Below are 27,490 nucleotides of genomic sequence, written 5' to 3'. Positions count from 1 at the left end.
ACAAGCTTTTCTTGCTTGTTTGTGATGCTTTCTCCAATTTCAGATCCAAAACCCTCAGACTTTCTTAATTACCTTGCCTTCAACCAGACAGAAGGCTTACTTCTGAATTTGCAAACTGCTGGCCTTCTAGGTGTGGTTGAGAGTGGTTTTGTTAGGCCTAGAAATTTTTTACGTAAAAACCCAAATTACCAGCTTCTTTTCAGAAACAGGAAGAACCAGCAAACTGGGCAGACAACCCTGCAGGACGGCAATCTACTGGAGACGAGCAGGGGTTGCCCCTCTTAGACAGGGTTTGTAATCTCCAATTCTTATCCCCCATGCTTGATTATCCTAGCCTGGCTCTGGAAGATTTGCATCTGAGACTATTTGATTTAGTCATTTATATTTTTACATTGGCAAATTGATTCTGCCTCTCAATGAAGTATAACTTTCCACATATTAGCATTTTAATTCTCCTGACACTAAAAGAACGTCAACAAAAGAGGTAGAAAAGTTAGTGAGATGCAAGTTCCCCCAAAATAACAGAAAGCTTGTCAAGCTTGTTATAAAAATTACCCTTAATACTTTTAAAATGGCTTCATAGTAGAATGATAATCCAATTTTAATCAGATCTTTTTTGTACACTTAAAGAATGTACACATTAACACAGTGCCCATAGGAGACATCTAATAAATGCATAAGCAGTGAAGTGTTTTAATAAACCCTATCGAATAATATGGTCAGTCTTATAGTCTTTGTACACATATTTCACAGTTATTAACAGTGAGTCCAGAGGCATAATTTTTTTAAAAAGGTACTTTCCATTCTGTAACCATACAAAACTTACAATCCACTATTGTTAAATTACCATAACCATTAAAAGTATGGGAAAAAGGCTGGGCATGGTGGCTCAAGCCTATAATCCCAGCACTTTGGGAGGCCAAGGCAGGTGGATCACTTAAGGCCAAGAGTTCAAAACCAGCCTGGTCAACATGGCAAAACCCTGTCTCTACTAAAAATACAAAATTAGTGGGGCGTGGTGGCACATTCCTGTAATCTCAGCTACTCGGGAGGCTGAGGCAGGAGAGTCGCCTGAGCCTGGGATACAGAGATTGTAGTGAGCTGAGATTGCACCACTGCACTTCAGCCCAGGCGACAGAGCAAGACTCTGTCTCCAAAAAAAAAAAAAGCGGGGGGGGGGGGGGGATGGGAAAAGGAAATATACATATTTCCTACCAAACTCTATACTGCCAAAGAACTCTCCACTTAGGAACTTTGTGAAACTAAAAGGACAGATTTACGTGAGTGGTTAAAAGATTTAGAATAAAACGTACTTTCTGAGTTTCCTGCTGGCAGTCCTAATTTTGCCATTATGCCCAACCTTTTCTAGGAAAGAAGATGACAGTCAAACTCTGAGGCACACACTTTTACTGCAAATGACCTTTTTGCTAATACATGCTCAAGCAATGCATAAACACACCAGCAGAGGGACTCCATACATGCCCTAAATAAGTAAAATAGAGCTGACTTCCTCTGTCAGAAGAGGACTATATCCAGATTACAATAATTCACGGAAACAAAATGTTGAAATTGTCAAATATACCGTCATTCACTTTCTCACTGTTCCTCATTGGCCTTTTCCCCTTACACTAGGCTTATCCTTTTTTAAGTTTCTTACCGTAGCTCTTCTAGGGTTTGTTGAACTTCTCTCAAGGAATCAGCATCAAGGTTATTAATGAGCTCTTTTCGATAACGTATAATGAAGGGAATTGTGTTATCATCATTAAAGAGACGAATGGTGTTGGCACAAACCCAAGGTTCAATATTAGTTCTTTCAGATAAAACCTGCAAATTAAAGATACTTAGTGATTTAAAATGCTGAAAATTAAACATCTATATCATGTATAATTTAAAACATAGTATCAAATAATGTTCTCCAGTGACTTATAAACTACTTGCTATAGTTTTTTAAAAAAAGAAAGCCATATAAAATACATGTATCCATTGACAATCATAATGGTAAAATAGTCATTTCACAAATTCAGTAAAATCTAATCCAAACCACTGTATCATTCAAATTCCAGTGTTCAATGAGGGCACTTTTTAATGATGCAATGATATACTTTTCATCTCTCATATTGGTAGCAAAGCAAGGAGTTCGTAACTCACTTTTTCAGCATGAGAGCAAAGGAAAACCATTTTTCGTCATTGCTAGTGAGCAATTTGGCAATATCTATGAAAATTTACAATGCATAAACTTTGGTCCAGCAGCAATTCTACTACTGGAAATTTATCATAACATATACATGCCTCTAGAAAATATTATTTATAATAATTTTTTTTGAAGAACTGTTCCTAGCAGAGTAAAGGTGAGCAAAAACCTAAGTTTACAATGGAGGAACTGGAAAATATGTTATGCCCATACTAAATACCATGCAACCATTTAAGAATCTGAGGCAGCTCTATATGAACTAATATGAAATGATTCACAAGATCTGGAAATAAAAAGGTAATTGGTTGGGTGAGGGTTAGAGTTGGAAGACCCTTCTGTACCTTTTGAATTTTGTATCATGCACAAATACAACATCTTCAAACTAATTACTTTTTAATTTTTTTAATTTTTTTATTTTTTTGAGACAGTTGTCTTGCTCTTTCACCCAGGCTGGAGTGCAGTGGCACAAGTGTGATTCAATGCAACCTTGAACTCGCAGGCTCAAGTGATCCTCCAGCCTCAGCCTCCAAATAGCTGGGACTACAAGCCATGCCATCATACCTGGCTAATTTTTTTTTTTTTTATTAGTGGAAATGAGGTCTTATTATGTTGCCCAAGCTGGTCTCAAATACCTGGGCTCAAGCAATCCTCCCGTCTCAGCCTCCGAAAGTGCTGGGATTACTGGCATGAACCACCACATCAGGCAATTAATTATTTTTTAAAATATTTGTTTTAAAATATTATTTATTTAAAATCATTGGTATTTAAATATTTAATTATTTTAAAATATAAATATTAAAATATTTAAAATTATTATTTTAAATACATATTAAAATTGATGTTAATTATATTAAAATACTAATATTATTTACAATAATATTAAAAGATGATTTATTAATCATTTAAATACTTAATTATTTTTAAGTCTATAGGTTTTAGCAAAATGTACGGTTAAACAGAAAAGTTTACAAAAGTCAGCCTGGAAAAGAGAAAGAATAAAATCTAATTTTAGTAGCTTCCCAAAACCTAAGCAGCTCTTTCAAAGTAAAGAACAAAAGGAGTACATTTTATTATTATTTCAACCCTGAATGCCCAAGATCTGACAGAAACTGGGGTAAAAAACAGGGAAAATTTATTAAAGAATTATCATAATCAACTGATTATCAAAATCAAGTCCAGATACATAACAGACTGAATTTCAAGACTACATATGAAATAAATGGCTAAACTCCAGAGACTATAGAGGATATCTCATTCTCAGGGCATATTAAATTCTGAAGTCTACATCTTATCACCCATTCTGACGGATTAATGCCAATTCTGATAAGAATGCCAATTTCACATTTCTATCCCTGACTCTCTTCCACATGAGCTCCAGACTCATTTAGCTAACTATTTTGACATATTCTCTTGGAAATCTAATGGGCATCTCAAACCTTGCATCTCCAAAGTTATCTTCTTCTCAAACTTATTTCTCCTCTACTTTTACCCATATTATGCTATTCAAATGGCAATTCAACCCAGAAAACTAAGAGTCTAACTCTTCCAACTCCTTCAACTCTTAAATCCAATCCATCTTAAGAACCAGTCAACTTGAACTGCAAAATATTTCCTTACTCTGTCACTGTTCTTCATTTCTTCTGCCCCACACCCCAGTCTAGTTCTAGCCTGAACTAATGAAATCGCTTTTACCTGTTCTCCCTGCATCCACTCTAAGTCTCATCTACTCCAGTATACACAAAGCAACAAGAATGTTATTTTCAAAATGTATACCGGATGTTGACCTGTCACTGATTTCCCATTGCATTTGGAATCCAAACTCCTTACCATGCCAAAAGACAGAAGCCTCTCTCCAACCTCATCTTATCCAGTCTTTCCCTAGATCATTAGATGCCAGCCCAATAGCCTTCTCTCAGTTCCTAGAACAAGCCCAGTTACTTTGCTCTTAAGAGGCCTTCATGAGGCTCCTCCCTCTTTAGAAAATACTCCTGTTGCTTGTTATCTTCCTTGACCCTCACAAAATCAACTCATTTATATTTTCTCCCTCAAACCTGTACCTTTTCCTGTTTCCTATTCCAGTCCACATCATGTCATCTACCACAGAAACCTTAGGGGATACTGTGGTTATCTCCCATAATATTGTGGCCACTTCTCTCCATTATATAGCAGCTATGTGGCTTGACAGCACTTGACCCTAACTCCAGCTCCGCAGCATGTGGCTCAAGTAACCAGCTGTTTTCAGAATTAACAGCCTGAGTGCTGCATTGCCCTGGCCAGAGAGATTAGCCCAATCAGCATGAAGTTAAGATTTGGGGTGGAACTTCCTCTGAAGAAATACAGTTTGTAGAGGTAGAAATTCAAAGTGGTAGCCATTTTATTGTTATGAGGATGGTGGTGCTAAGAGAATAGTAGATTGTTTCAGTGAACTGACCGAAATTTTCCTGTTACATAGGTCAATAATCTCCTTTATCGCTTAAACCAGTTTGAGACAGTTTTCTTTTATTGTAATCAAAAGCATTCTAATCAATGGCCTAAGCATCACTGTATATTCTCTATCACATCCATCTACTCTGTCACCAAGGAGGCAAACAGAACTTCTAAAATGCCTGTTCCCTCCCCCCTCAAGCTCTATTTCCACTAATAGCATCTTTTATCTGAACCCATAGTAGGTTTTTATTGTTGTCTATGCCTCCCACCCACCCCATCTGCATTACTACAGATACTTCTAAAATACAAATATAATCAAGCCCCTTATTTTCTTCTTTTGTTTGAACTTAAGCTCCAATGACTTTTAGCTACCTACAGGTAAAGGTCTAACCACTTTCCTCTTGAGAGGCCTTCATGAGGCTGCTCATGAAGAAGTTGGCAATCTAGAAGGGAAGATAATATATTACTGCAAATAAGTAAAAATAAAACAGCATGTGCCAGGCAGTACCATGTTTTTAAAGAAGAGAAAAGATCTCCCTGAGGTAATCAAGGGAGGCCTGCTGCAGGAATAGCATTTTGGTTGACCCTTGAAAGATAGGCAAGATTCTGAAAGACAAAGATGACAGGTGGAAACGACAGGAATGCTCATCATTTTGGAACTGTGTGATTGTTAGAGCAATCCATGGGCTCCCACTACCCAACAGCTCAGCTATTGTTGAATAAAAGAAATGTAAGACAGCTAAGACTCCAGACCCTGGATGGTAATAGGTCCTAACAAATCCATATGGCATCATGTATGTTATGGGAGTGTACTGTGCTGCTTATGCAAATTTGATCCTTGAAATTAAGGCTAACAAAACCACATAAAAGCAGTCTTCATTTTGGGGACTCCAAATCACCAAATGTTTTCTATATTGATTCAGTTGAACATTTATTTTAGCTCATATTATATGCCAATAACCATACTAAGCCAATGATAATCAAGATGTAAAAAAAATCAAGTGCCTCTTCTCAAGGAGCTAACAAGCTAACAAAAGCAGACAGACATGTAAATAGTCAACATACAGTATGGTTCACACTCTGATAGAAGTGTATATACATTGTTTTAAGACCACAGGAAGGGTGGAAACATCGAATTCTGCAGCAATGGAAAAGCAACAAGAGAATGAAGGTACTTCCAGGCAGCTAAATGCGGAGGCAGGAATTAAAGGAACAGAGAATAACATCAAAAGCCTCTGATGAGAAACCACTGCACATTTTTTAAATTGCTAAAAGTTCAGTAATGCTGAAATGTATAAAACTGCCTTTGCAAAAATCTTAACTGAGAAAATTATTACAGCGAAAGAGATCTGACCTAACCAATTCCATCTTGTTCCTAACCTCCAAGCTGTCCTTATCCATTCCTAGGCGTAGGCTGAACTAACTTGGGGAGGAACTTAGTTTACAGTTTAGCTTTGAAACAAAGACAATAACAGCATTTTTGCAAAACAAACCCCCCTTCCTGCCTGGGGACTAGACTGCCTTTGTAGGACTAACAAATTAGCCACAAGAGTAGAAATTATGGTTCAGGAGTTGATATGGTTTGGCTCTGTGTCCCCACCCAAATCTCACCTTGAATTGTAATCCCCATAAACCCCATGTGTCAAGGGCAGAACTGGGTGGAGGTAACTGAATCACAGGGGTGGTTTTCCCCATGCTGTCCTCGTGATAATTAATGAGTCTTACAAGATATAATGGTTTTGTAAGTGTCTGGCATTTCCCCTACTTGCACTTCTTTTCCCTGCCACCATGTGAAGAAGGATGTGTTTGCTTCCCCTTCCGCCATGATTGTAAGTCTCCTGAGGTCTCCCCAGCCATGCTGTACTGTAAGTCAATTAAACCTCTTCCCTGGCCAGGTGCGGTGGCTCACACCTGTAATCCCAGCACTTTGGGAGGCCGAGGTGTGCGGATCATCTGAGGTCAGGAGTTTGAGACTGGCCTGACCAATATAATGAAACCCCATTTCTACTAAAAACACAAAAATTAGCTCGGCATGGTGGTATGTGCCTGTAATCCCAGCTACTCAGGAGGCTGAGACAGGAGAATCACTTGAACCCAGGAGGCAGAGGTTGCAGTAAGCTGAGATTGCAATACTGCACTCCAGCCTGGGCAACAACAGTGAAACTCTCAAAAAAAAAAAAAAAAAAACAAAAAAAACCCCTCTTTCCTTTATAAATTACCCAGTCTCAGGTATGTCTTCACAGCAGTGTGAAAATGGACAAATACAGGAGTCATGCAGCTGGAGGCTTCAGGATTTTAAAAATCCCCAAATAGCTCCTGGGGATAACATTCTCATTGTAAAACCTAAGACCAGTGCTTGAGATATTTTGCAGACCCTGCACTATATGGATCAGCTGGCAACACCCAGATTGATAACTGAGTTCATCCGGTCTTACGGCCCCCACCCAGGAACTGACTCAGCAGAAGAGGACAGCTTTGACTCCCTATGATTTCATCTCTGACCTGACCAATCAGCACTCCTGACTCACTGGCCCCCTATCCACCAAATTATCTTAAAAACTCCAATTCCCAAGTTTTCAGGCAGACTGATTTGAGTAATACTAAAACTCTGGTTTTCCACACAGCTGGGTCTGTGTGAATTACTCTTTCTCTACTGCAACAATTCCCTTGTCTTGATAAATAGGCTCTGTGTAGGCAGTGGGCAAAGTGAACCCACTGGACATTACATGTACAAAGAGTGTGAAGATCAGGTGAGAAATAGAAAGGTGGATGAGGCTACATGGTGAATTCTAGAGAGTTTGAACTTGATATCCTATACTCAATATGAAGCTGTTACAGGTAGACAGGCATAAGCATGGCAGGAGAGCCCCCCTCCCCAACTAGGAATGTTGGGTGATGGTTCTGCAATTATCACATTGCCTCTCTAAAAGTGATAAATTGGCAGCCAGCCCCAGGAAGAGGCTATTTCCTGATGGTCCATACTTATTACACTAAAGTGTTAACTGAACGCAGACACCAGGGAGAAGCAACTTCCTGGACATGCACACCGAGAGACAAAATGGTGAAGTATGACCTTCCAGCATGATATGGTTTGGCTGTGTCCCCACCCAAATCTCAACTTGAATTGTATCTCCCAGAATTCCCACGTGTTGTAGGAGGGACCCAGGGGGAGGTAACTGAATCATGGGGGCCAGTCTCTCCTGTGCTATTCTTGTGATAGTGAATAAGTCTCACCAGATCTGATGGGTTTATCAGGGGTTTCCACTTTTGCTTCTTCCTCATTTTCTCTTGCTGCCGCCATGTAAGAAGTGCCTTTTGCCTCCCACCATGATTCTGAGGCCTCCCCAGCCATGTGGAACTGTAAGTCCAATTAAACCACTTTTTCTTCCCAGTCTTGGGTATGTCTTTGTCAGCAGCATGAAAACAGACTAATACCCAGGGACACACCACCAGAGAAGCAAAGAAAGCCTCAGATGGGCTATGTACAACTTCCTAAACACACACCACATACTCACCTCCCAAGCATAAGGAGGGCACTGCACATGCGGGCAGCCCACTCTAAGCAAAGAATCATGGGAAAGGGGCCGGCCTACAAAGTCCTAAGATCAAAGTTAAACACCACACTTGACCTCAGTGCCTGCTTGGGTCTCTTCCGAGCATACGTTCCTTTCCTTTCTTTCCTGTTCCAAAGCCTTTTAAACAAACTTCCACTCCTACTCTGAAGTTTGCCTTGGTCTCTCTTGCCTTATGCCCCTCAGTCAAATTCGGAGGAGGAGGAGACAAAAACTGCGGTTGCTGCAGACCCTTACAGATTTGACATCAGTAACTCCTCGGATACCTTCCACTGGTAACAAAGCCATTCAACAACGGATCCACTCATTGTTTGGTTTCAGCTGTTGAGTCAACCCTCTTTTCAAGAGTTGATGAGATCTATGAACTACAGCAGTGGTTTACAATGTGTGGTCCCCAAATCAGCAGCATAAGCATCATCTGAGAACTTGTTAAAAATGCAAATTCTTGGGTCTCACCCAAAAGCCACTCAATCAGAAACTCTGAGGTGGGGGTTTAATAATGTGTGCTTTAGAAAAATTAGGCAAACAACAAAGAAACAACTAAAAGAGCTAAAAACAGAGCAAGTCTTAGAGTTGGGAAGGGGTGGGGCAAAGAACTACTATAGTTTTCACTTATAAGCGATTCACATTTATTACTTTTATATTTTTTAAAAATTAACTGGCAGAAAGGAATGAGAGTAAGGGGGGAAAAAGGCACTCTCAAGAATTTTTTGTACCTCTAAGACAGAGGCACTTATTTTGACTGTTGTTTTAGGCTAATTCCTCTATAGAGTCTATTATGTTCCAAACACTTTTACACAGTCAACATAAACTCATTTAAACTATATGAGAAAGGTACTTTATTGTTCCCATTTTACAAATGCAAAAACTGAGAGCCAAAAAAGTAAACTGCCCAAAATTCCACAAGCTATATAACCTCTTCAAAAATTCAATTTATATGCCAAGCAAGATGATTCCTCAGGCATAATCCTCATGTGTCAAGGGCACGACCAAGTGGAAGTAATGAATTATGGGGGGCGGTTTCCCCTATGCTGGTCTCAGGATAATGAGTCTCATGAGATCTGATGGCTTAAACTGCCCTCTCTCTAAAACCTCCAAGGAAATGCTTTTTCCCAAAGTGTCCTGAGATTTACTCCTCCGAAAGGAAATTCCTATTTCCTCAGTTAAAAAGAAAACATCTTGGCATCAAGCAAATAAACTATAGCCTTAATCATCCAGGCAGCATCTGCATTTTAAAAGAACATCTAAGTTAAATGACTCTCTAATGAGTGGAATTGAGAGAATTTTCTATTCTAAATCACTCCCAAACCAGTAACTGGCCACCTCCCCTCTGAAAAGCTGTTGATTTCTGCTGTTCTCCTTACCCTTACCTAGTTATTTCACTGTATCACTTATTCTACTACACACATGTTTTCTTACAGAGTGCAAAAGGAAAAACCAATCTATACTGTTAGAAATCAGAAGAGTGGTTGTATGAGAGGGAAGGAGGAATTGGAAAATAGTATAAAGGGGGATTTTGAGATGTTGGTAATGTTCTGGAAGCTTGTTACATGGTTACACTTTTGAACATCTCTGAGCTGTACATTTATGTACAATATTCTGTATGTTATACTTCAAAAAAAAGTTGTTTTTTAAAAAGACCATAATAAATACTACCAACTAAATTATATTAACAAAAAGTACCAATATAATTTCTCTTATTTAATTTCTCCTGGACAAATAGGTTAAACCTAATAAGTGCACTGAGATACATAACTCAGAAATGTTGACCACTTTTTGTCTCACTTCCTTCCTCAATTTTATCATCCCATAGCTTTCTTCACCCACATAATCCCACACAGTCTCTTGCAACAAAGGGAAAATAGCTAATAAAAAAGATTTGTTTGCCTTTTCTCCCTGTTTAGCAAACTTTACTAAGATATTACACATGACTGCTCAACTCCCCTACACTCACCACTCCCAAAAGAAACTGGACAACCACCACCTTTGGAGCAGTTTAATTTTCCCCAAAATTGTCTGTAGCTAGTCACTTGTTCAAATTCTTATAGTTCATGGTATCCATAACATATTTGCAAAATAACTTCAACAAAAACTAGTTTCTGGTCGCAATCACACATTTGCAGTTTGGGAGAAAGGGCTGAAAAGGAGTCGGTTGCTTCTATCAAAAGACCTGGTGATCCCCAACCCCTGATCAGGAAACAGAAACAAAATACATTCATGTATAATGTCTGTTAAAACATTACAGAAGGCCACTGTTTTGGATGAAGCTCCTGCCGTAGGCCCCGATAGACCCTATGTTCCACAGACTAAAAATCAAAATGGACTCACCCTGGCTAAAGTTTTAGTCACCAAACTAAAACAAAGTTGTTATCTGACTTTCCAAGAAATCTAAAGAATGGTAACAGCCAATTTATCAAACAGGCCAGTTTCAATCTTCAATAGGCATGATAATAAAGTTCCCTCTACTTTAATCCTTATACAAAAAGACTGAAGTAACTTCATTTTATCTGTTATTTTTCTATTTTTCTGTCTCCTTCTCTCCACCTTACAAGGAAAGTGATCCACTTTCTGTTGTTTCTGCTTTCATTAGTCCTATCTATAAAACCAACCCCCCTGCTCAATTCATTAGAACACTTATCCTATTTTATGAAATGAAGTGTTGCTTGATTCTAGAATCATAAACCCAACAGAGATCTTTAAACTAAACTTGTAATTTTGTCCTTTTGACAAGCCTAAAACTAAATCAAGTTTTGAGTATATAGTTCTGCCTCTCCAAACAAGACAGTGATGTTCCTGAAAAAATCTGTAGTTTTCAGACTTGAGAAATACACCTTGAACAGAAAAAAACAGAGGACCAAGTTATCACTGTGGCCAAGGCCATGGGGAATAGCACACAAAATGAAGGAAATACATAAATGACATTTCCACATGTTCAACTAGTAATACTTAATTTCTATACAATTAAGTTTCATTAACCATTCCTTGCTAACTAGATAACTATTCAGGATTTCCCCAAAGAATCTAGACATACATTTTGTGGCAAATAATATGCATGTTACAGGTATTTTGTTGAGTCTGATCCTTATCCAAATGTTCAAGACTTTTCTGATTTTCTGGCTTGGTATTACTTGACTCTCATTCTTGTCGGTTCCCTCTTTTTCCAACATCTACCCCTGTTCTCAACCATGTTTACAAGCAGGAATACAGTTTTAAGACAAAATTACTTTCTCTCCCACAAAGTTTCTCCCGTTTACAGAGAAATTTTAAAAGTATAGGAAAGGAAATCCACATATACCACAAGAATTGTCTGTAAAATTCAAGTTAAAATTAAGGAAGGATAATTGCAACTGGTTAAATAAAAAGAACCCAAACATGTAAATTCACACGTAATAGTTTCCCAGGCAATTTCCCTAAACCCACCAGGAAAATGCTGAGCTTAATAATTGCCATTGGATTGCTCAGCAAAGGTGGCAGCATCCCAAAAATCACTTCCCAACTCACAGGCAAGGAGTGCCCAGATTCTCAGAGAACAGGCTTTCAGCTGTCAAAATTCACTTCAAAAAATGAAGTGGAAAAAAAACATTGCTTGGAATTAAAAGGAAAATCTAGTATGCCTATAATTTTCAAAATATTTTCTAAGAGGGCGAAAGGCCATAAAATAGTTCTTGTGCCTTTAAATGAGACAACTTGCTTCCAAGTCACTATTCCCACATACAACAAAGGACATTACTGCTACTAGTTTACAAATAAAACTTTTCTTTCTTTGCTTTTCCTTTGTCACTCATCTTCTGGCAGCTGGGCACCTATCGCTCATCATATACTTGTCCCTCCTCATTCTACTCAGCAAGTAATCTTGCCTTTCTCTTGGAATGTATTTTCCAAAAGGCTTTGTTTAGCTGCTATTTTAGTGACATTACAGAACTCATTAGTGAACCCAGATATTCATCCCTAACAAAACATTAAAAGTCTAGGTTAACAAATTGCAGAACAAATTTTCTTCTCTCAAAGCTCTGAAATCAACTTTAGTTATACCTATTAGAGAAATGATGCAAACTAGAAACTAAATTCTACAAATACTTTTAAGTCAATTCTCAGTAATTTCTCAGTAATTTTTAACTTTAAGATGGTTTTTCTGAACAAACAAAACTGTTTTCTGTCTATTCTACTCCTATCCATAAAAGATTTTTTGATAACCCATTGCATCTACTAATCCATCATGATAATGTATTAAACAAATGTAAAGTGCCTAGTACAGAGCCGAGCTCATAACAAGTCATCTATAAATAAATGGTAAGTATTACTATCCCTTGTCAATTAAAGATCTGTAAACCAACACCTTAAGGTATTATGGTAAAAGAAACCTAAGTAAATCTTTGTCAACAGTGGCTAATCATCACCTAGATTTAAAAATTTACATTCTAAAGCTGAACCCTGATGCCCTCCTTTTCTCAGAGAACGCCCCCCCACAACCCCAACACACACACACACAGAGGTGGAGCCCTGGCAGCCATGTTTCTAAAATACAATGAGGCCTCAGCACCCCAGGCACTGGACCAGAGATAGATACCTGACCCAAATTTAGCCAATCAGACTTTCTTCTTAAAATTTGGAACTGGAGGCTGGGTGCGGTGGCTCACACCTACAATCCGTGCACTTTGGGAGAACGAGGTGGGAGGATCACCAGGTCAGAAGACGGAGACCATTCTGGCTAACATGGTGAAACCCCGTCTATACTAAAAATACAAAAAATTAGCCAGGCGAGGCGGCACATGCCTGTGGTTCCAGCTACTCAGGAGGCTGAGGCAGGAGAATCGCTTGAACCTGGGAGGTGGAGGTTGCAGTGAGCCAAGATCGCGCCACTGTACTTCAGCCTGGGTGACAGGGTGAGAGACTCTGTCTCATGAAAAAAAAAAAAAAATTGGAACTGGAATACAGAAGTAGCTGGTCAGTCTACGTAACTAATAAAACTAATGGCAAATAAACTAGGGAGCTGTCATTTTCTATCCTCTGTAAAGAAGCAAGAAAATCTTATCTGCTGAGAAAACAATAACTCAGAGGAGCAGCAGAAATTGGTGATTATAAGACACCAGATAGTGAGAAAACTAACAGCATCTTCTCTGAGTCCTCACAGTTTCCAATTTCTGGTTCAAGTCCTATGGGAGACTTGACCACATTCTGTCCCTTTTGTTCTTTGAAAGGTCCCTATGTCCTTGGTGAAAAACTCTTTTCTACTTAAGCTCATTATAAAGAGCTTATATACTTGTAACCTAGAGACAAAAGGTTAAGGCAGGGCCATTTTCTACATCTCTTGCCCTGTAACACAGGGTGGGAAGCAGAGTCATAGAATAAGTAGCTCTTTACTATGAATAACTTATTACCAAGTCTCAAAGACCAGAGACTTCACAGTCTAAAACTTCTTAACTTCCTCCTGCACACTGTCAACTACCAGAGGTGGATCTACGTCAACAATGGAAATAAGCTTAAAAAGTGTTAGAAAAGGAAAAGAGAAGGGAAGTGGTACATGTCCACCTGCCTCTGTAGGCCTGGTCTGGAACCAAGAACTTTAAGAAAGGCTTCAGGGTGAATCTGATGCAGGTAGTCCATGGACCACATTTTAAAAATGCTGCCTTCGAGCTTGCAGTGAGCCGAGATTGCACCAATGCGCTCCAGCCTGGGCAACAGAGCGAGACTCTGTCTCAAAAAAAAAAAAAAAGCTGCCTTCTAGGTCTAAATGAACACAGAAAAAGAAGGCATAGAAAGGAGCCTAATTATGCTCTGTTTTTCCAAGATACCTTGTACTATTCATTCAGGAACAAGGGTAAGAGGAAAAGCTGTAAAGCAACATTCTATTCCTTAGTGCACCAGAGAGAAGAAAAATCATGATTAAAAATTACCAGTGACAGGCCAGGTGTGGTGGCTCATGCCTGTAATCCCAGCACTTTGGGAGGCCGAGGCGGGCAGATCATGAGGCAGGCAGATCGAGACCATCCTGGCTAACATGGTGAAACCCCGTCTCTACTAAAAATACGAAAAATTAGCCGGGCGTGGTGGTGGGCGCCTGTAGTCCCAGCTACTCGGGAGGCTGAGGCAGGAGAATGGCGTGAACCCGGGAGGTGGAGTTGGCAGTGAGCTGAGATCGCACCACTGCATTCTAGCCTGGGTGACAGAGCAAGACTCCGTCTCAAAAAAAAAAAAAAAAAAATTACATTTTACTCATAGGTAATAGAAAAGGCACCATGGGTACAAAGACATTTGTGACACACAGGCAGTCCCAGATTGAGAAGTGGAATCAGGATCCAGCAGAGGCCCTCGGCTCTACAGCCACAATCACAGCAAGGGAAGGAGTACACAACAGAATCACATGGGACAGATAACAGGGAGGGAAGTCACCCCAATCTACCCTGAGAGGCACTACCATAATTAAGTCTAAAATGGTCCCAGAATGTGCTGGGACAGACAAAAGCTCACTAGCTACTCTCACTAGCTACTAGACTCTCTTTGGGGTCTCCAATACTGTCCCCAAAGCCAGCCAAAAAAACTGGGAGAAATCTGATTTCCCCTGTAGTAAGACATATAATTCTGGCATCTCAAGTTGGAATTCTTATAGAATTTCCTTTCAAAAATCGCTAGGCCTTGTTGTAGTACATTACAACATTATACTAAGGGTTAAACAGATGTATGAACAGCCAGTGACCTAATCACCTACACTGCTCTTATAGGAAAATACAGTCCAAGTTCAAAGCAAAAACTTAACAATGAACCTGTGGGGGCCCAACCAGTTGGTACAATCTGTCTATATAGTGTATGTTCACTAAAACACCATGGCAAAGGCCAAGAGAGGCCACACATCTTAGCTGAAGAACTGATGATTAGCTACAATACAAAACAGTGTACCCAAGAAAGTAACAAGTGGGAAAGCCTCCAGAAATCACTGGCAAAACTGAAGAGAGAATTGAAAACCCCCAGTCCTTCCCTTAGACAGTACAACCCCTATGCTAGTCAAAAAGAAAGCACTCAAAACAACCGAAGTGACAGAAAAAGGCTGCACATACCTGTACTATGTCCCAATTCATTTCCACCTCCTCTTTAATATTATTGGCATTTGCTGGAAACTTGACAGGCTGCCCCTGAGGACATGTTTCAGTCTTGATTTTCTTTAAAGGGGACTGACCAAATGTAAAGTCATCGTCGTTCTCTTCCTTCTTGCATGGACCTCCCCACACAGTGCTTGTGGATGGTGTCTCTGAACTATTACTCTCACCCTCCAAGTTGCTGGCTTTGCTGGTTTCTGCATCAACTTTCAGCTTTTTAGTCCTTCGAACTGCAGGTAGCTGCGCTGCACATTTCTGTTTTGTCTTGGCTGTTTTCAGAGTCTGTACAGTATCCAATTTATTTTTTCTGTCTTCCAAAGCAGTATCAGCAATAGCCACAGAGCTATTCTATCAAACCACAAAGAGAACATATGAGAATTAGAAGACAAAAAGCAATTTCCTGGGAATATTACTCACAAATAAAAGTGAACAAATTATTGATACACACAATAACTTGGAAGAATCTCAAGGAAATTATGTTGAACGGGGAAAAAAGCCAATCTCAAAGTTACATACTATATGAATACATTTATATAACATTCCTGAACAGATTAGAGGTTGGCAAGGGTCAGAGATGATGGGGGGAGGTGGGTGTGGCTATAAAAGGGCAACACTAGGCATCTTTGTGGTGATGGAACTGTTCTGTCATGGCAGATACACAAACCTACATGTGTGATAAAATTGCACAGAACCAAGTACATACATATACATACATATGAATGAATATAAGTAAAACTGGAGAAATCTAAATAAGATCAGTGGATTTTATCAATGTCAGTATCTTGGTTGTGACATCTTACTATAGATTTGCAAGATGCTACCATTTGGGAAAAAATGGATAAAGAGTACATGGAATTCCTCTATTATTTCTTGCCATTGCATGTCAACTATTTAGAAATAACCAGTTTAATTTTTAAAAATGAGTAAAGGACAGGTCTACACATGCCAGAAAACCAAGATTAAAACTTGCTATCAAAGTTAACCACTTAGGAGACAGAAAAGTAACACTCATTCACTCATACAACTCAACAGGGTACACATGCCACCAATTTCTGTTGAATAGTAGAGGATAGAACACAGAGTGACAGGAGGCTAGTGTCAGGCATTTTTCTTCAACAAGAGTCCGCACAGCAGCCCACACAGGTGTCTAGGGACTACACTCTGCACTGCCACTGCCCCCCAATCCAAGTGACAGCTCAAGTGTGAAGAAATGAGACTTGGCGCCCATCTTGGCACTGGGGATAGTGTAAATAAGATAAAGACCCTACCCCTAAGGTGTCTGTTCTCCATTACCTAAATGATGCAGATGGCACAAACATGAACAATTCCCAAATTAAATTTCAGTCAAAATTCTATCTTCTCTTCTATCAAGTATTTTTTCCAGAATCACTATTAAAAACATTTAGAACTACAATAAAGAGCACCTCCACCCCAATGCCAATCTACCACCACCACCATCTGAACTTGAAAATAATGAACATTAGACAGCCCTGTGAGTATTAAATTTTTTGCCCAAAATAGAAGGGATCAGAACAGAGATATAAAGATAAAATAACTCCCAGGCCTAAAAGAGTTGATAACCTAATCAAATGAATTGACATATCTAAAGAAAGTGTCAATCATAAAGGGTGTTGTCAGCCACTGTCTTAGCTTCAAGCTATTAAAACATTCAACTGTCATTGTGACAAGCATAGTGCCTAGACCACAATGGACATTCAGTAAACTCAAATGAATGGATTTATCTCATCATCCTATTCTGAGTCCATGCTCATCAAGTAAATTTCTGATTACTACTTAATTCCCTATTCAGATTAGCCTCCAAGGAGAACAAAATGCTGGCCGTAAGAATTTCAAGTCCTTAAGATTATTATTTTAAACTATTAAATATTAAACCAGCACTCTGGTTGTATTTATCTCTCTTGTGAACACAACTGATGTAAAAACACCCAAGAGAGATATATCTGTTCCCAAAATGTTGACAAAAATCATGTTCCTAACTTAGAAACCCAGTTCCATCACTTACTATCTGTACACCGTGAGCAAGTCACTTAACATCTTTCTTCAGCTTTCTCACCTATAAAATCAGCATAAAAGCACTTGCCTCAATGGTTGTTATAAAGATTAAGTAAGATCATTTAAATGAAATGTTGAGCACATTGCCTGGCTAATGATAAGCACTCAACTATTTGCTAATGCCACCATCATTACCAGCACTACCACACCCAGACCAACTCCTAGGAGAGGGAAAAGGGAATAGACAAAGAAACACAGTACAGACCCAAAAATTAAGACCCATGGTACGGGATGCCATTGCTGGCAGTTTTTGTCATTTACATGCCTTGTCCTACTCTGTAGAGTAAGAAAGTAACATCACCAATCAGGAAGACACTACAGAGTTCCCTCTATCCAGCTATAGCACCTACCAGCTCCTCCTTAACAACAACGACTTCTGAGCCATCACTGATCTGTGGGGCATTCTTCTTCACCCGAGGCATCCTCTTTGGTTTGGATTCCTTGGGAGGGGGCTGTTTACGGCTTCTGGGAACTTTCTTCTGGGGCTCCCAGGCACTATCTTCCTCGTCATCTTCTTCAGAGGCAGATGATCTAGAAGTAAATCAACAGAATAATCTCCAGGAAAAATTAAAGCAAATGTCAAAGGTAAAAAAGAGATGCATGATTCTTGAAAAAATGATAAAGTAGGAGGTGTTTAATATAAAATGGAGTGATTGAGTACAGGCTGTGAACAGTTTTTGCTAAGAATTGAACCAACAGAGTTGATGACAGACCAGTATAAAAATACCCCAGTATGCTGTAAATCACAGCTCTGTCTCTCCATTCTCTTCTCACCTAACTGACAAACACATACACACATTCATTCAAGACATAGAAAATCATTTATTACCTTAAGTAATTTACTGGGTCATGTCAAACTATAGTCAATGTGAGCTTTTCAATTTTGACAGTGAAAAGCACTTAAATAAGTTCCCAACTACTAATCAAATTCATTTAAATTGTATTAAGTTATTCAAATCAATGAAAGGATTGAGAAATGGCTCTAGGAAACACCCTAAATTACATTAAAAGCCAGCACCAAGACCCTTCCAACTGCTTTAATTAACCCTTTTTGCCTTTCACAGAATGGATTTCTTTCCTGATTAGATTGGATCAGGTGCGACTATAGTACTTTTCTAACAACGAAGAATCAAACTCACAGCAAGAGCAGAGAAAAAGCAGCCATGGGAACTCTGTTAAAGGACCATCATGCTCCTGCCAACCCAGTTAATTCCATTTCTACTCTAATGTAAAAGGTCACTATCAGTGAGACTTCCTTTACTGAGATGAGTGAATAGGGAAGTCTGGGTTTTTTAATGTTAAGTTCTTCCTGGGGGCAAAAACCTGACTGGATGACTTCTTAGCTAAATTATGCTCTAGAAGAGAATAATTATGATAGGTCAAACTACTGGCGTTCTCTTCAGAGGTGCCACTAAGCCTGGTAAGCAAAAACAAACAATCAAACAAAAAACAGGAATAATCAGAATAACATAACAGCAGTGGAACTGAAAGAAACTATAATTAGAAAACCAATGAACTAGAAAACTAGGGTTCCACTCCTCATACTATCATCAAACTGAGCAGGATGACTTCTTCCCTCCTTAGTCTCATCACCTATCAACCAGGATTACTGACTAACCCTATTTCACAAAGGAATATCACCAAGATTAAAGGCCCTTTAGTTATTATGAACAAAACACAAGCACAGATACCGTTGTGTTATACGTAAAATAGTTCTAAGGCAGCTAGTCAACTCTCCTTCCCAATCACTTGAGCTCTCAGGAGCATCTGGCACTCACTCCTTAGAGCATATCCCTTACATACAGGAACCCCACCCCTTGGTTTTCATACTACTTCTTGGCAGCTTCTCTTTAGCCCCTTTGACTCCTCTTCTCCCTAACCTCTAAATGTTGGAATCCCTCGAGGCTTAGTCCTCAGCCCTCTCCTCCCTCTATGCTCTCTTGCCAGGTAATCTTATATTTTCTCAATACAGGAATCTATGTTTTATTTTTATTTATTTATTTAGAGACAGAGTCTCCCTCTGTCGCCCAGGCTGGAATGCAGTGACGTGATCTCAGTTCACTGCAACCTCCACCTCCTGGGATCAAGTGATTCTCATGTTCAGTCTCCCAAGCAGCTGAGATTATAGGCACGTGCCACCATGCCTGGCTAATTTTTGTATTTTTAGTAGAGATGGGTTTCACTATGATGGCCAGGCTAGTCTCGAACTCCTGGCCTCAAGTGATCAGCCCGACGTGGCCTCCCAAAGCACTGGGATTACAGGTGTGAGCCACCATACCCAGCTGCGAATCTCAATTTTATATAGTATCTCCAACTTGACCTTCCCGCCTTGAGCTCAAGACTTGTATATCCACTTTCACCTGAATGTCCAGCAATCGCATCAAACTTACCAAGTCCAAAACTGAATTACTGATTCCACCACTCTCACACCTGTTCCTCTTCCAGTCTTTCCAAAATGTCTGTCATTCTTTCATACCCCAAATCCAATCCACCCCCATGTCCTGTCCACTCTACCTTCAAAATATATCCCAAATTAGACCATTTCTCATCACTTTCAAGTCTAGAATCCTATGCTTCTACAATAATCTCCTTAACTCATTTCCCCTACTTCCAGTTTTGCCCCCTATAGTCTATTCTCCACCAAGAAACCAGAATATTTTACAAATATAAACCAGGTCATGTAACATCCCAACCCAAAACCCTCCAGTGGCCTCCCAACCCACTTCAAATAAAATTCTAATATCAGGGAAGATCAAATTGGAGATACTGTATAAAATTGAGATTTTTATACTGAGCCATAAGACAAGATCAGCTACCAACGGGGAGGGGATGGGGAGGTGGGGTGGGGGAGTAGGGAGGGCTTAGAATTAAGCCTTGAGGGATTCCAACATTTAGAGGTTGGTGAGAAGAGAAGTCAAAGGGACTAAGGAGAAGGATCTAAGCCTATCAGATCCAGATCCTACTCACTACAATCTCATTTCTTACTACTCTCTGCCTCACATCTCTAGACTGGCCACACTGGTCTTGCTGTTCCCTGAACACACCAAACTTATTCCTGCCTCAGGGTCTTTGCACTTGCTGCTTTCTCTATTTGGAACACTCATCCACAAGATCTTTGGAAGCTGCACCCCCAAATCTCATCTAGATCTCTTGCCACGTCTTCCGAAATAACTTTCTGACTACTCTATCCAAAACGCCCGACTGCAACCACTCACTATGCTCTCTACCCCCTGCCCTGTTTTATTTTTCTTTATAGTACTTATTACTATAAATATTATCAGTCATTTACTCAACAAGTATCTTCAGAGCACCTAATATGACTCTAAAGCAGAAATTCTCAACTAGGGATATCTAGCAATATCTAGAGACATTTTTAATTGTTATAACTGAGCAGGAAGGTATTGGCATCCAGTGGGTTGAGGCCAAGGATGCTGCTAAAAATCCTACAAGATAGCCCCCACAACAAAGAATTATCTTGCACACAATGTCAGTAGTGCAGAGGTTGAAAAATCCTGCTCTAAAGCAATATATAAAACTCTGTGCTCTCGTGGAGCTTACATTCTAGTGTAAATATTATGTTATATATTTAGTTGGTTACTTTCTCTCTCCTTTCGATACTTTGTTGGCAACACTAGACAGAACCTGGAACACAGCATGAGTTCAACAAATATTTGTTGCATGAATGAATAAAAAAAGTTTTTTCACCCACATCACTTAAGGAGTTAGAAAATGACAGAATGCATTACTCCTTATTAAAATATTCATCATTTCCCTACCCACATATTAAACCAGTATGCTTACAACTCAGAGAATGAAGAAAATTCATCTTTTGGTACCACACCCTGGACCTGTACTTTTGCTCTTCTTGGCAATGATGACATCTAGAAAAAACAGAACATAAAATCAGCAACACTTGAATATTCTGATCACTTTATTTGGCTACAAGTAATGGGTCATTCAAAACAAACACTTCATGGGAAAAAAACAAAAACAATGATGTTTATTCACAAGCCCAAACACCAGTTTCCCCTGCTATGTAGCTGCCAATTAAAAGAGTAGCTGGCTGGGTACCATGGCTCATGCCTGTAATCCCAGCACTTTGGGAGGCCAAGGAGGGTGGATCACCTGAAGTCAGGAGTTTGAGACCAGCCTGGCCAACATGGTGAAACTCAGTCTCTACTACAAATAGAAAAATTAGCCAGGCGTGGTGGTGGGCACCTGAAATCCCAGCTACTGGGGAGGCTGAGGCAGAAGGATCACCTGAACCCAGGAGGTGGAGGTTGCAGTGAGCTGAGATTGCATAACTGCACTCCAGCCTGGGCAAGAGTGAGACTCGGTCTCCAAAAAAAAAAAAAAAAAAAAAGAGTAGCTAATGGCCTTCCAATGGTTTAAAACTCTTAAGAGTATGGGCCATCTTTTGAAAAATATAAACACCTACAGGGTGACACCTATAGGAAAATTGTGTGCTTCATTTTTTTAAGAATTGTGTGCTTAAGTATTCTGTGTTATTTTATGGTAATAGTATCAGGCAGCCACTTATAAAGTCCTTTATTAAACTATATCTCGAAGACAGAAACATTTTTTTCCTGTTTTTCTTTCTTTTTTTTTTTTTTTTTTTTGAGACAGAGTTTCGCTCTTGCTGCCCAAGCTGGAGTGCAATGGCGCGATCTTGGCTCACCACAACCTCCGTCTCCTGGGTTCAAGCGATTCTCCTGCCTCAGCCTCCCCAGTAGCTGGGATTACAGGCATGTGCCACCACGCCCGGCTAATTTTGTATTTTTTAGTAGAGACAGCGTTTCTCCATGTTGGTCAGGCTGGTCTTGAACTCCCGACCTCAGGTGATCCGCCCACCTCGGCCTCCCAAAGTGCTGGGATTACAGGCATGAGTCACTGTGCCCGGCCTATTCTATATATTCTTAATGAATAAAGTAGAGGTCTCTCTACAAAGTTGGCAATGAAATAAATGATGCTGATTGACTGAGTAAGCAGCCAGGTTATTCTTAAAACAAGATAATCATTCCCTTATAATAAAAGCTCATTAAACTTAAATAAAATGACTAATCACTATGTGACTAAAAACTATTTACCAAATTCGAAGGCCAAGCTGTAAAAAAAAGTTAAGACAAATAACCAGAGACATCACATAATACAGGAAAGTAAATAAAATTACTTTAGCTGTTAAGATTAATTAGCTGTTAAAATTAATTAATAAAGGACTTTATAAGTGGCTGCCTGATATTATTACCATAAAACCATCAAACCATAAGGACTGCACTAAACTCTGACATGTTTGGAACCCTTCAAACAAGTTTCTGACCCAGTCATATGTTATAATGCCTCTGGTTCTAACACCCACTTAGAAGAGAAAATAATCTCTCATGGAAATATTAAAGGGGTTGTCACAAAAGGGAATATGTTCTCACAGCAGCTATAGCTCAACTCAGTCCAGTAAGTGCACAATGACTGGGCAAAATAGTGCTCAGAGGGAACCAACAGAACAACAGGAAAGCAGTCTGCAGGAAGTAGACAGGATAATCTTCCATCTTTCCCTTCACTCTCTTTTTGGCATATTAGGTTATAAAGATCAGCCTTTCTCAAATTAGTATTTTTTAGACATTGATCATGAAAGAACAGGTAATTGTGATTTTTATATTATGTGTATCTTACCACAATAAAATAAGAATGGAGGAAGTTAGTGTATGACAAGGGTGGCATTTCAAATCGGGGCAGGGCAAAAATGGATTATTCAATAAATGGTATTGAGACAACTAGCTATTCCTCTAGAAGAAAAAAAGGAGTTTAATTCCTACCTCGACACCATTAACAAAAATTTATTCCCCAGTAACTAATAGTTTAAAATGTACAAAATAAAACTACAAAAGAATTAAGAAATAAAGGTGATTCTTTTCATACTCTTGAGTGGAGATGGGGAAATGGAGGTTTTCCTAAACATGACTCCTCAGAATTCCAAAACCAAAAAGACTAACAGATTGCAACACATAAAAATTAAAATCCTGGCCGGGCGCGGTGGCTCACGCTTGTAATCCCAGCACGTTGGGAGGCCGAGGCGGGCGGATCACGAGGTCAGGAGATCGAGACCACGGTGAAACCCCGTCTCTACTAAAAAATACAAAAAAAAAAATTAGCCGGGCGTGGTGGCGGGCGCCTGTAGTCCCAGCTACTTGGAGAGGCTGAGGCAGGAGAATGGCGTGAACCCGGGAGGCGGAGCTTGCAGTGAGCCGAGATTGCGCCACTGCACTCCAGCCTGGGCGACAGAGCGAGACTCCGTCTCAAAAAAAAAAAAAAAAAAAAAAAATTAAAATCCCAAGCCAGTAGTGGGAGGATTTGAGAGCCAAACCAATTTACCCTGCAGTATTCTAAAAAAAAAATTCACATGAAGCAGTAGCTGATACCTTTGGAATTAAAGGTGAAAGGGGTTAGGGCTGTGTATAAACTGACAAAGGAATATCTCTAGGTGTCCTACCTCACTTCACGCTATTAGGCAACTGCCCCAGAAAAAAGTCTATTAAGTTTATTCTCTGGAGAAGGTATTAATCAAACAGTCTAGACTGTGGGCATGGGAACCACACAGACTGAATGCTGAAGGCAGAGAACCCTGGTCTTCCGCCACTAAGTTCCCAAAATACTGCCCTGTAGGGAGGAGAATGGGAAGGCTTTTCTCTGGAGAATCTAACCAGTCCAAGAGTAAAAACTTCAAGGTGCTAAGCTTCCCATCAAACAACCCACTCAGATCACCTCACAATCACTCCTACCACCACATTCTACAGTATGCCTGAATTCAGAACATTCCCACACAGACTACCATATACCAATTCTATTTCTACACTTCAGCCTTAACAGAAATGTGTTTAAAATAGGGACAGGCAAACCCTTGGCAGGCTTACGTTTTTGCTTAACCATTATCCTTAAAGAAGGCTCCCCTAAATCAAATATTTCCAACTGCCTCTTTATTAGGCACCCTGAAAGCAATATACCATGGAAAGATAAGTTGTAGTATTTCTTTTCACAAATGTTAAAAATATGAATGTAAAAGGAAAGGTGGGAAAGCAGAATCTGCATGAACACACAAGCCAATTTCAAGCAGATCAGATTTAGAAAGAATATATACAAAAGCTGAAGACCTGGAAATTATGTCTTTAAAACTACCTACGACAGGTACACCCCCAGGAGTATGTATTCTCCAGTTTAAACACCAATATTCTTGAGGCCTGTTTCTCCATCTCCACTACTCCCATGTCCTCTTACTTTGTGTCATAAAACTTGTTAGATTTACCAAAACCTCATCCATCTCCACGGTTTTACATACCGATGTCACCTACTTAACAATCCTAATCCCTCCATCCCAAATCTTGCCTTTAACATTCAGATTTCCATAATAAACTGCCTGTCTCTGAAACTATTTAGATGTCTCACAGTTCAGTTAACACATCCACAATGGAACTCTTGATGACCATTTCTTGCTCTAAAACCTGTTCCTATTCTAGTCCTTCCCATCTCAATAAGTGGCACCCACCTATTTGCTAAGCCAGAACGTTGAAAAAAAAATTTTTTTTTTTTTTTTGAGATAGTCTCACTCTGTCACCCAGCCTCGAGTGATCTCAGCTCACTGCAACCTCCGCCTCCTGGGTTCAAGCAATCCTCCTGCCTTAGCCTCCTGAGTAAGTGGGATTACAGGCGTGCACCACCACACCCAGCTAATTTTTGTATTTTTGGTAGAGACGGGGTTCATCACGTTGGCCAGGCTGGTCTCGAACTCCTGACCTGACCTCAGGTGATCTGCCTGCCTTGGCCTCCCGAAGTGTTTGGATTACAAGTGTAAGCCACGGCGCCTGGCCAGAAAATTATTTAACAGCTTCATTGACATATAACTGACATGCAATACACTGCACATGTTTAAAGTGTACAAATTTGATAAGTTTTGACATATGTATACACATCACTACAATCAAGAAAATGAACATATTATCATCCTCCAAAGTTCCATTTGCTAAGTCAAAATGTTGCAAATCTTTTTCTTTCATCTCCCATATCCAGACTATTAGTAAGTCACAAAAGATCTTCCTCAAAAATGTCTTGAATCTCCACAGTCTTCAGTGAGCCTTTAGTCCTCAACCTCCCTCACTTGAACTACTACACTCGCCTCTTAACTGCCCTCCCTACTTCCACTCTTGCCCCTGCAACTCGTTCTCCACTTATCAACTCAAGATGATTTAGAATATGCTTTGGAAACACTGAATTACTTTCCACCCCATCCTTCACTTAGAATCAAGCCACATTTTTATGATGGCCTTTGAAAAGGCCCTGTCGGACTGAGCCCTGCTCACCTTTCCAACCACCTTTACTACTTGCTGGAGCTCCTCAGCTCTTGTCACAACATTCTTTCCCACTTCAGGTTCTCTCTGCCTGGAGTATTCTTCCCCCTGCTTGTCAATTGGCTGGCTCCTTGCATCCCTTAGATCTTAACATTTCAGGCCTAAAATAGGTTTCTCAATTATATTTTAAAAGGAGCCTATTTACTTCCTGTATACAGTAAGTTATAACATAATCTGTAACTATTCTTTTATTTTACTTGTTTATTGCTTGCATTGCTGTCAAGAGAGTAAATACCATGAAAGAAGGAAATATATGTGCCTTATTCACTTCCATATCATAGAGCCTAGCAATTAACAGATGCCCTACAACTATTAAATGAACATAATATGTGAAAATATGGTCTCTACAGAGGAATATATTTATTTTCCACCACTCTTAGGCAATGCCACACATTGCACTCATCTCTTTCTGAAGAAGTGATGGCACATAAGAACATTCCTATTCTTCAGTGACTTGGGATTCTTCCCTCCTTTCAAACTATCTTAATCACCGTGGGTACATGGGCATATTCCAAATCAACAATTTGGAGGTTGCTATGATGTTACTAAGGGAAGAGCCACTAAACTAGGACGACTGAAAATCAGGAGAAAGGAGAAAAGGACGTGCACACTAACAAATACTAAAATTGGAAAAAAAAAATTTAAATTCAAGAAGGTGAACAAAGGAGGACAATTTCTTAAGAGGCACCTAAACAAGTTTCCATGAAGGACCAACAGAGTGCTTGAATATTAGCAGATTCCCAAGTCACAAAAACAAAATACTAGAGCTGAAAGAACCTGGGATCAGATAGTCCCGCTATATTCAGAAATCTGAGACCCAATGAGGTGAAACAGTTTACTCAAAGAGGAAAGATATGTGGCAAAGGACTATAGCCCAGTGCCTGGAACACCAAGACTAGTCTGGTTTCCCATTCCACACACATTATGTTAATAACATGTCACGTGAGGCGTTCGAGGAACGTTGCCTATAGAGTTCTCAATTCATTCTTTTCCTCCGGTTACTGAGCGCCTCCTAGATGCCAGACGCACTACAAAAGGTGCAGTTGATTCAGACAGGGCCACCACGACCGTGAAAACGATGCTTCCTCTCCCACCTCCGATAATTTTAGATATAAAAACAATCCAGGTAAATTAGCCGGGCGTGGTGGTGGGCGCCTGTAGTCCCAGCTACTCGGGAGGCTGAGGCAGGAGAATGGCGTGAATCTGGGAGGCGGAGCTTGCAGTGAGCCGAGATCGCTCCACTGCACTCCAGCCTGGGCGACAGAGCAAGACTCCGTCTCAAAAAAAAAAAAAAAAAAAAAAAACAGGTTTGCCCAGGCTTTTCTATGTCTATTATGCGCTAAGAGCTGCAGCAATTTGGCTGAAAAGAGGTGTCACGAGGTAGCTAGGAGGGGTTTTCGGGTAGTCGGTTGTGAGAGACCGCTGACAGTAAAATGTAATGAACTTCTCACTTTTAAAAAAGGGGTGTTATTGCCCAAATGCGCGCTCAGAACTTTTTTAATGGCCTCAAAGATCCCGGAGCCCGGGCGCCGGGCTCTTGAGAACCCGCAAGACGACCGCCAAGGCGCACGCACAGCTCACCTTCCCGCCCGGCACGTCAGAAGACCCGAGATTCCGTGTGTGCCACCGCACCTTCCGGTTCCCGCCGGAAGTTTTTCAAACGCCGGAAGGTCCGCCTCGCTTCTTCCGGACCAAGTTAGCCACAGACCTCCAAGGCGCGGCGCTACCGGGACGGGGCGGAGC

General features: G+C 40.1%; 1 protein-coding gene across 2 annotated transcripts in view; it reads right to left on the bottom strand.

The window, feature by feature from the left end:
• SRBD1 (S1 RNA binding domain 1) overlaps nt 1–27,478 on the bottom strand; it is a 227,531-nt gene extending 200,053 nt beyond the window's left edge. Inside the window, exons 1-5 of one of the 2 annotated variants that reach the window (XM_055241108.2) lie at nt 27,329–27,478; nt 21,156–21,235; nt 17,705–17,885; nt 15,243–15,629; nt 1,658–1,824 (exon numbers count right to left, since the gene is read on the bottom strand). In XM_055241108.2, coding sequence (XP_055097083.1) covers nt 1,658–1,824; nt 15,243–15,629; nt 17,705–17,885; nt 21,156–21,235 — 815 coding nt within the window. In that variant the 5' untranslated portion in view covers nt 27,329–27,478. Of the gene's footprint in view, nt 1–1,657; nt 1,825–15,242; nt 15,630–17,704; nt 17,886–21,155; nt 21,236–25,699; nt 27,047–27,328 lie in introns of those variants that run through there. The other variant, XM_055241107.2, reaches the window with a different exon arrangement.
• Nucleotides 27,479–27,490: the final 12 nt, after the last annotated feature.

The sequence above is a fragment of the Symphalangus syndactylus genome, chromosome 14 (genome assembly GCF_028878055.3).
Source record: "Symphalangus syndactylus isolate Jambi chromosome 14, NHGRI_mSymSyn1-v2.1_pri, whole genome shotgun sequence".
NCBI lineage: Eukaryota > Metazoa > Chordata > Mammalia > Primates > Hylobatidae > Symphalangus > Symphalangus syndactylus.
The sequence above is the reverse complement of the archived record's forward strand: the minus strand, read 5'-3'. Positions and strand labels throughout refer to the sequence as shown.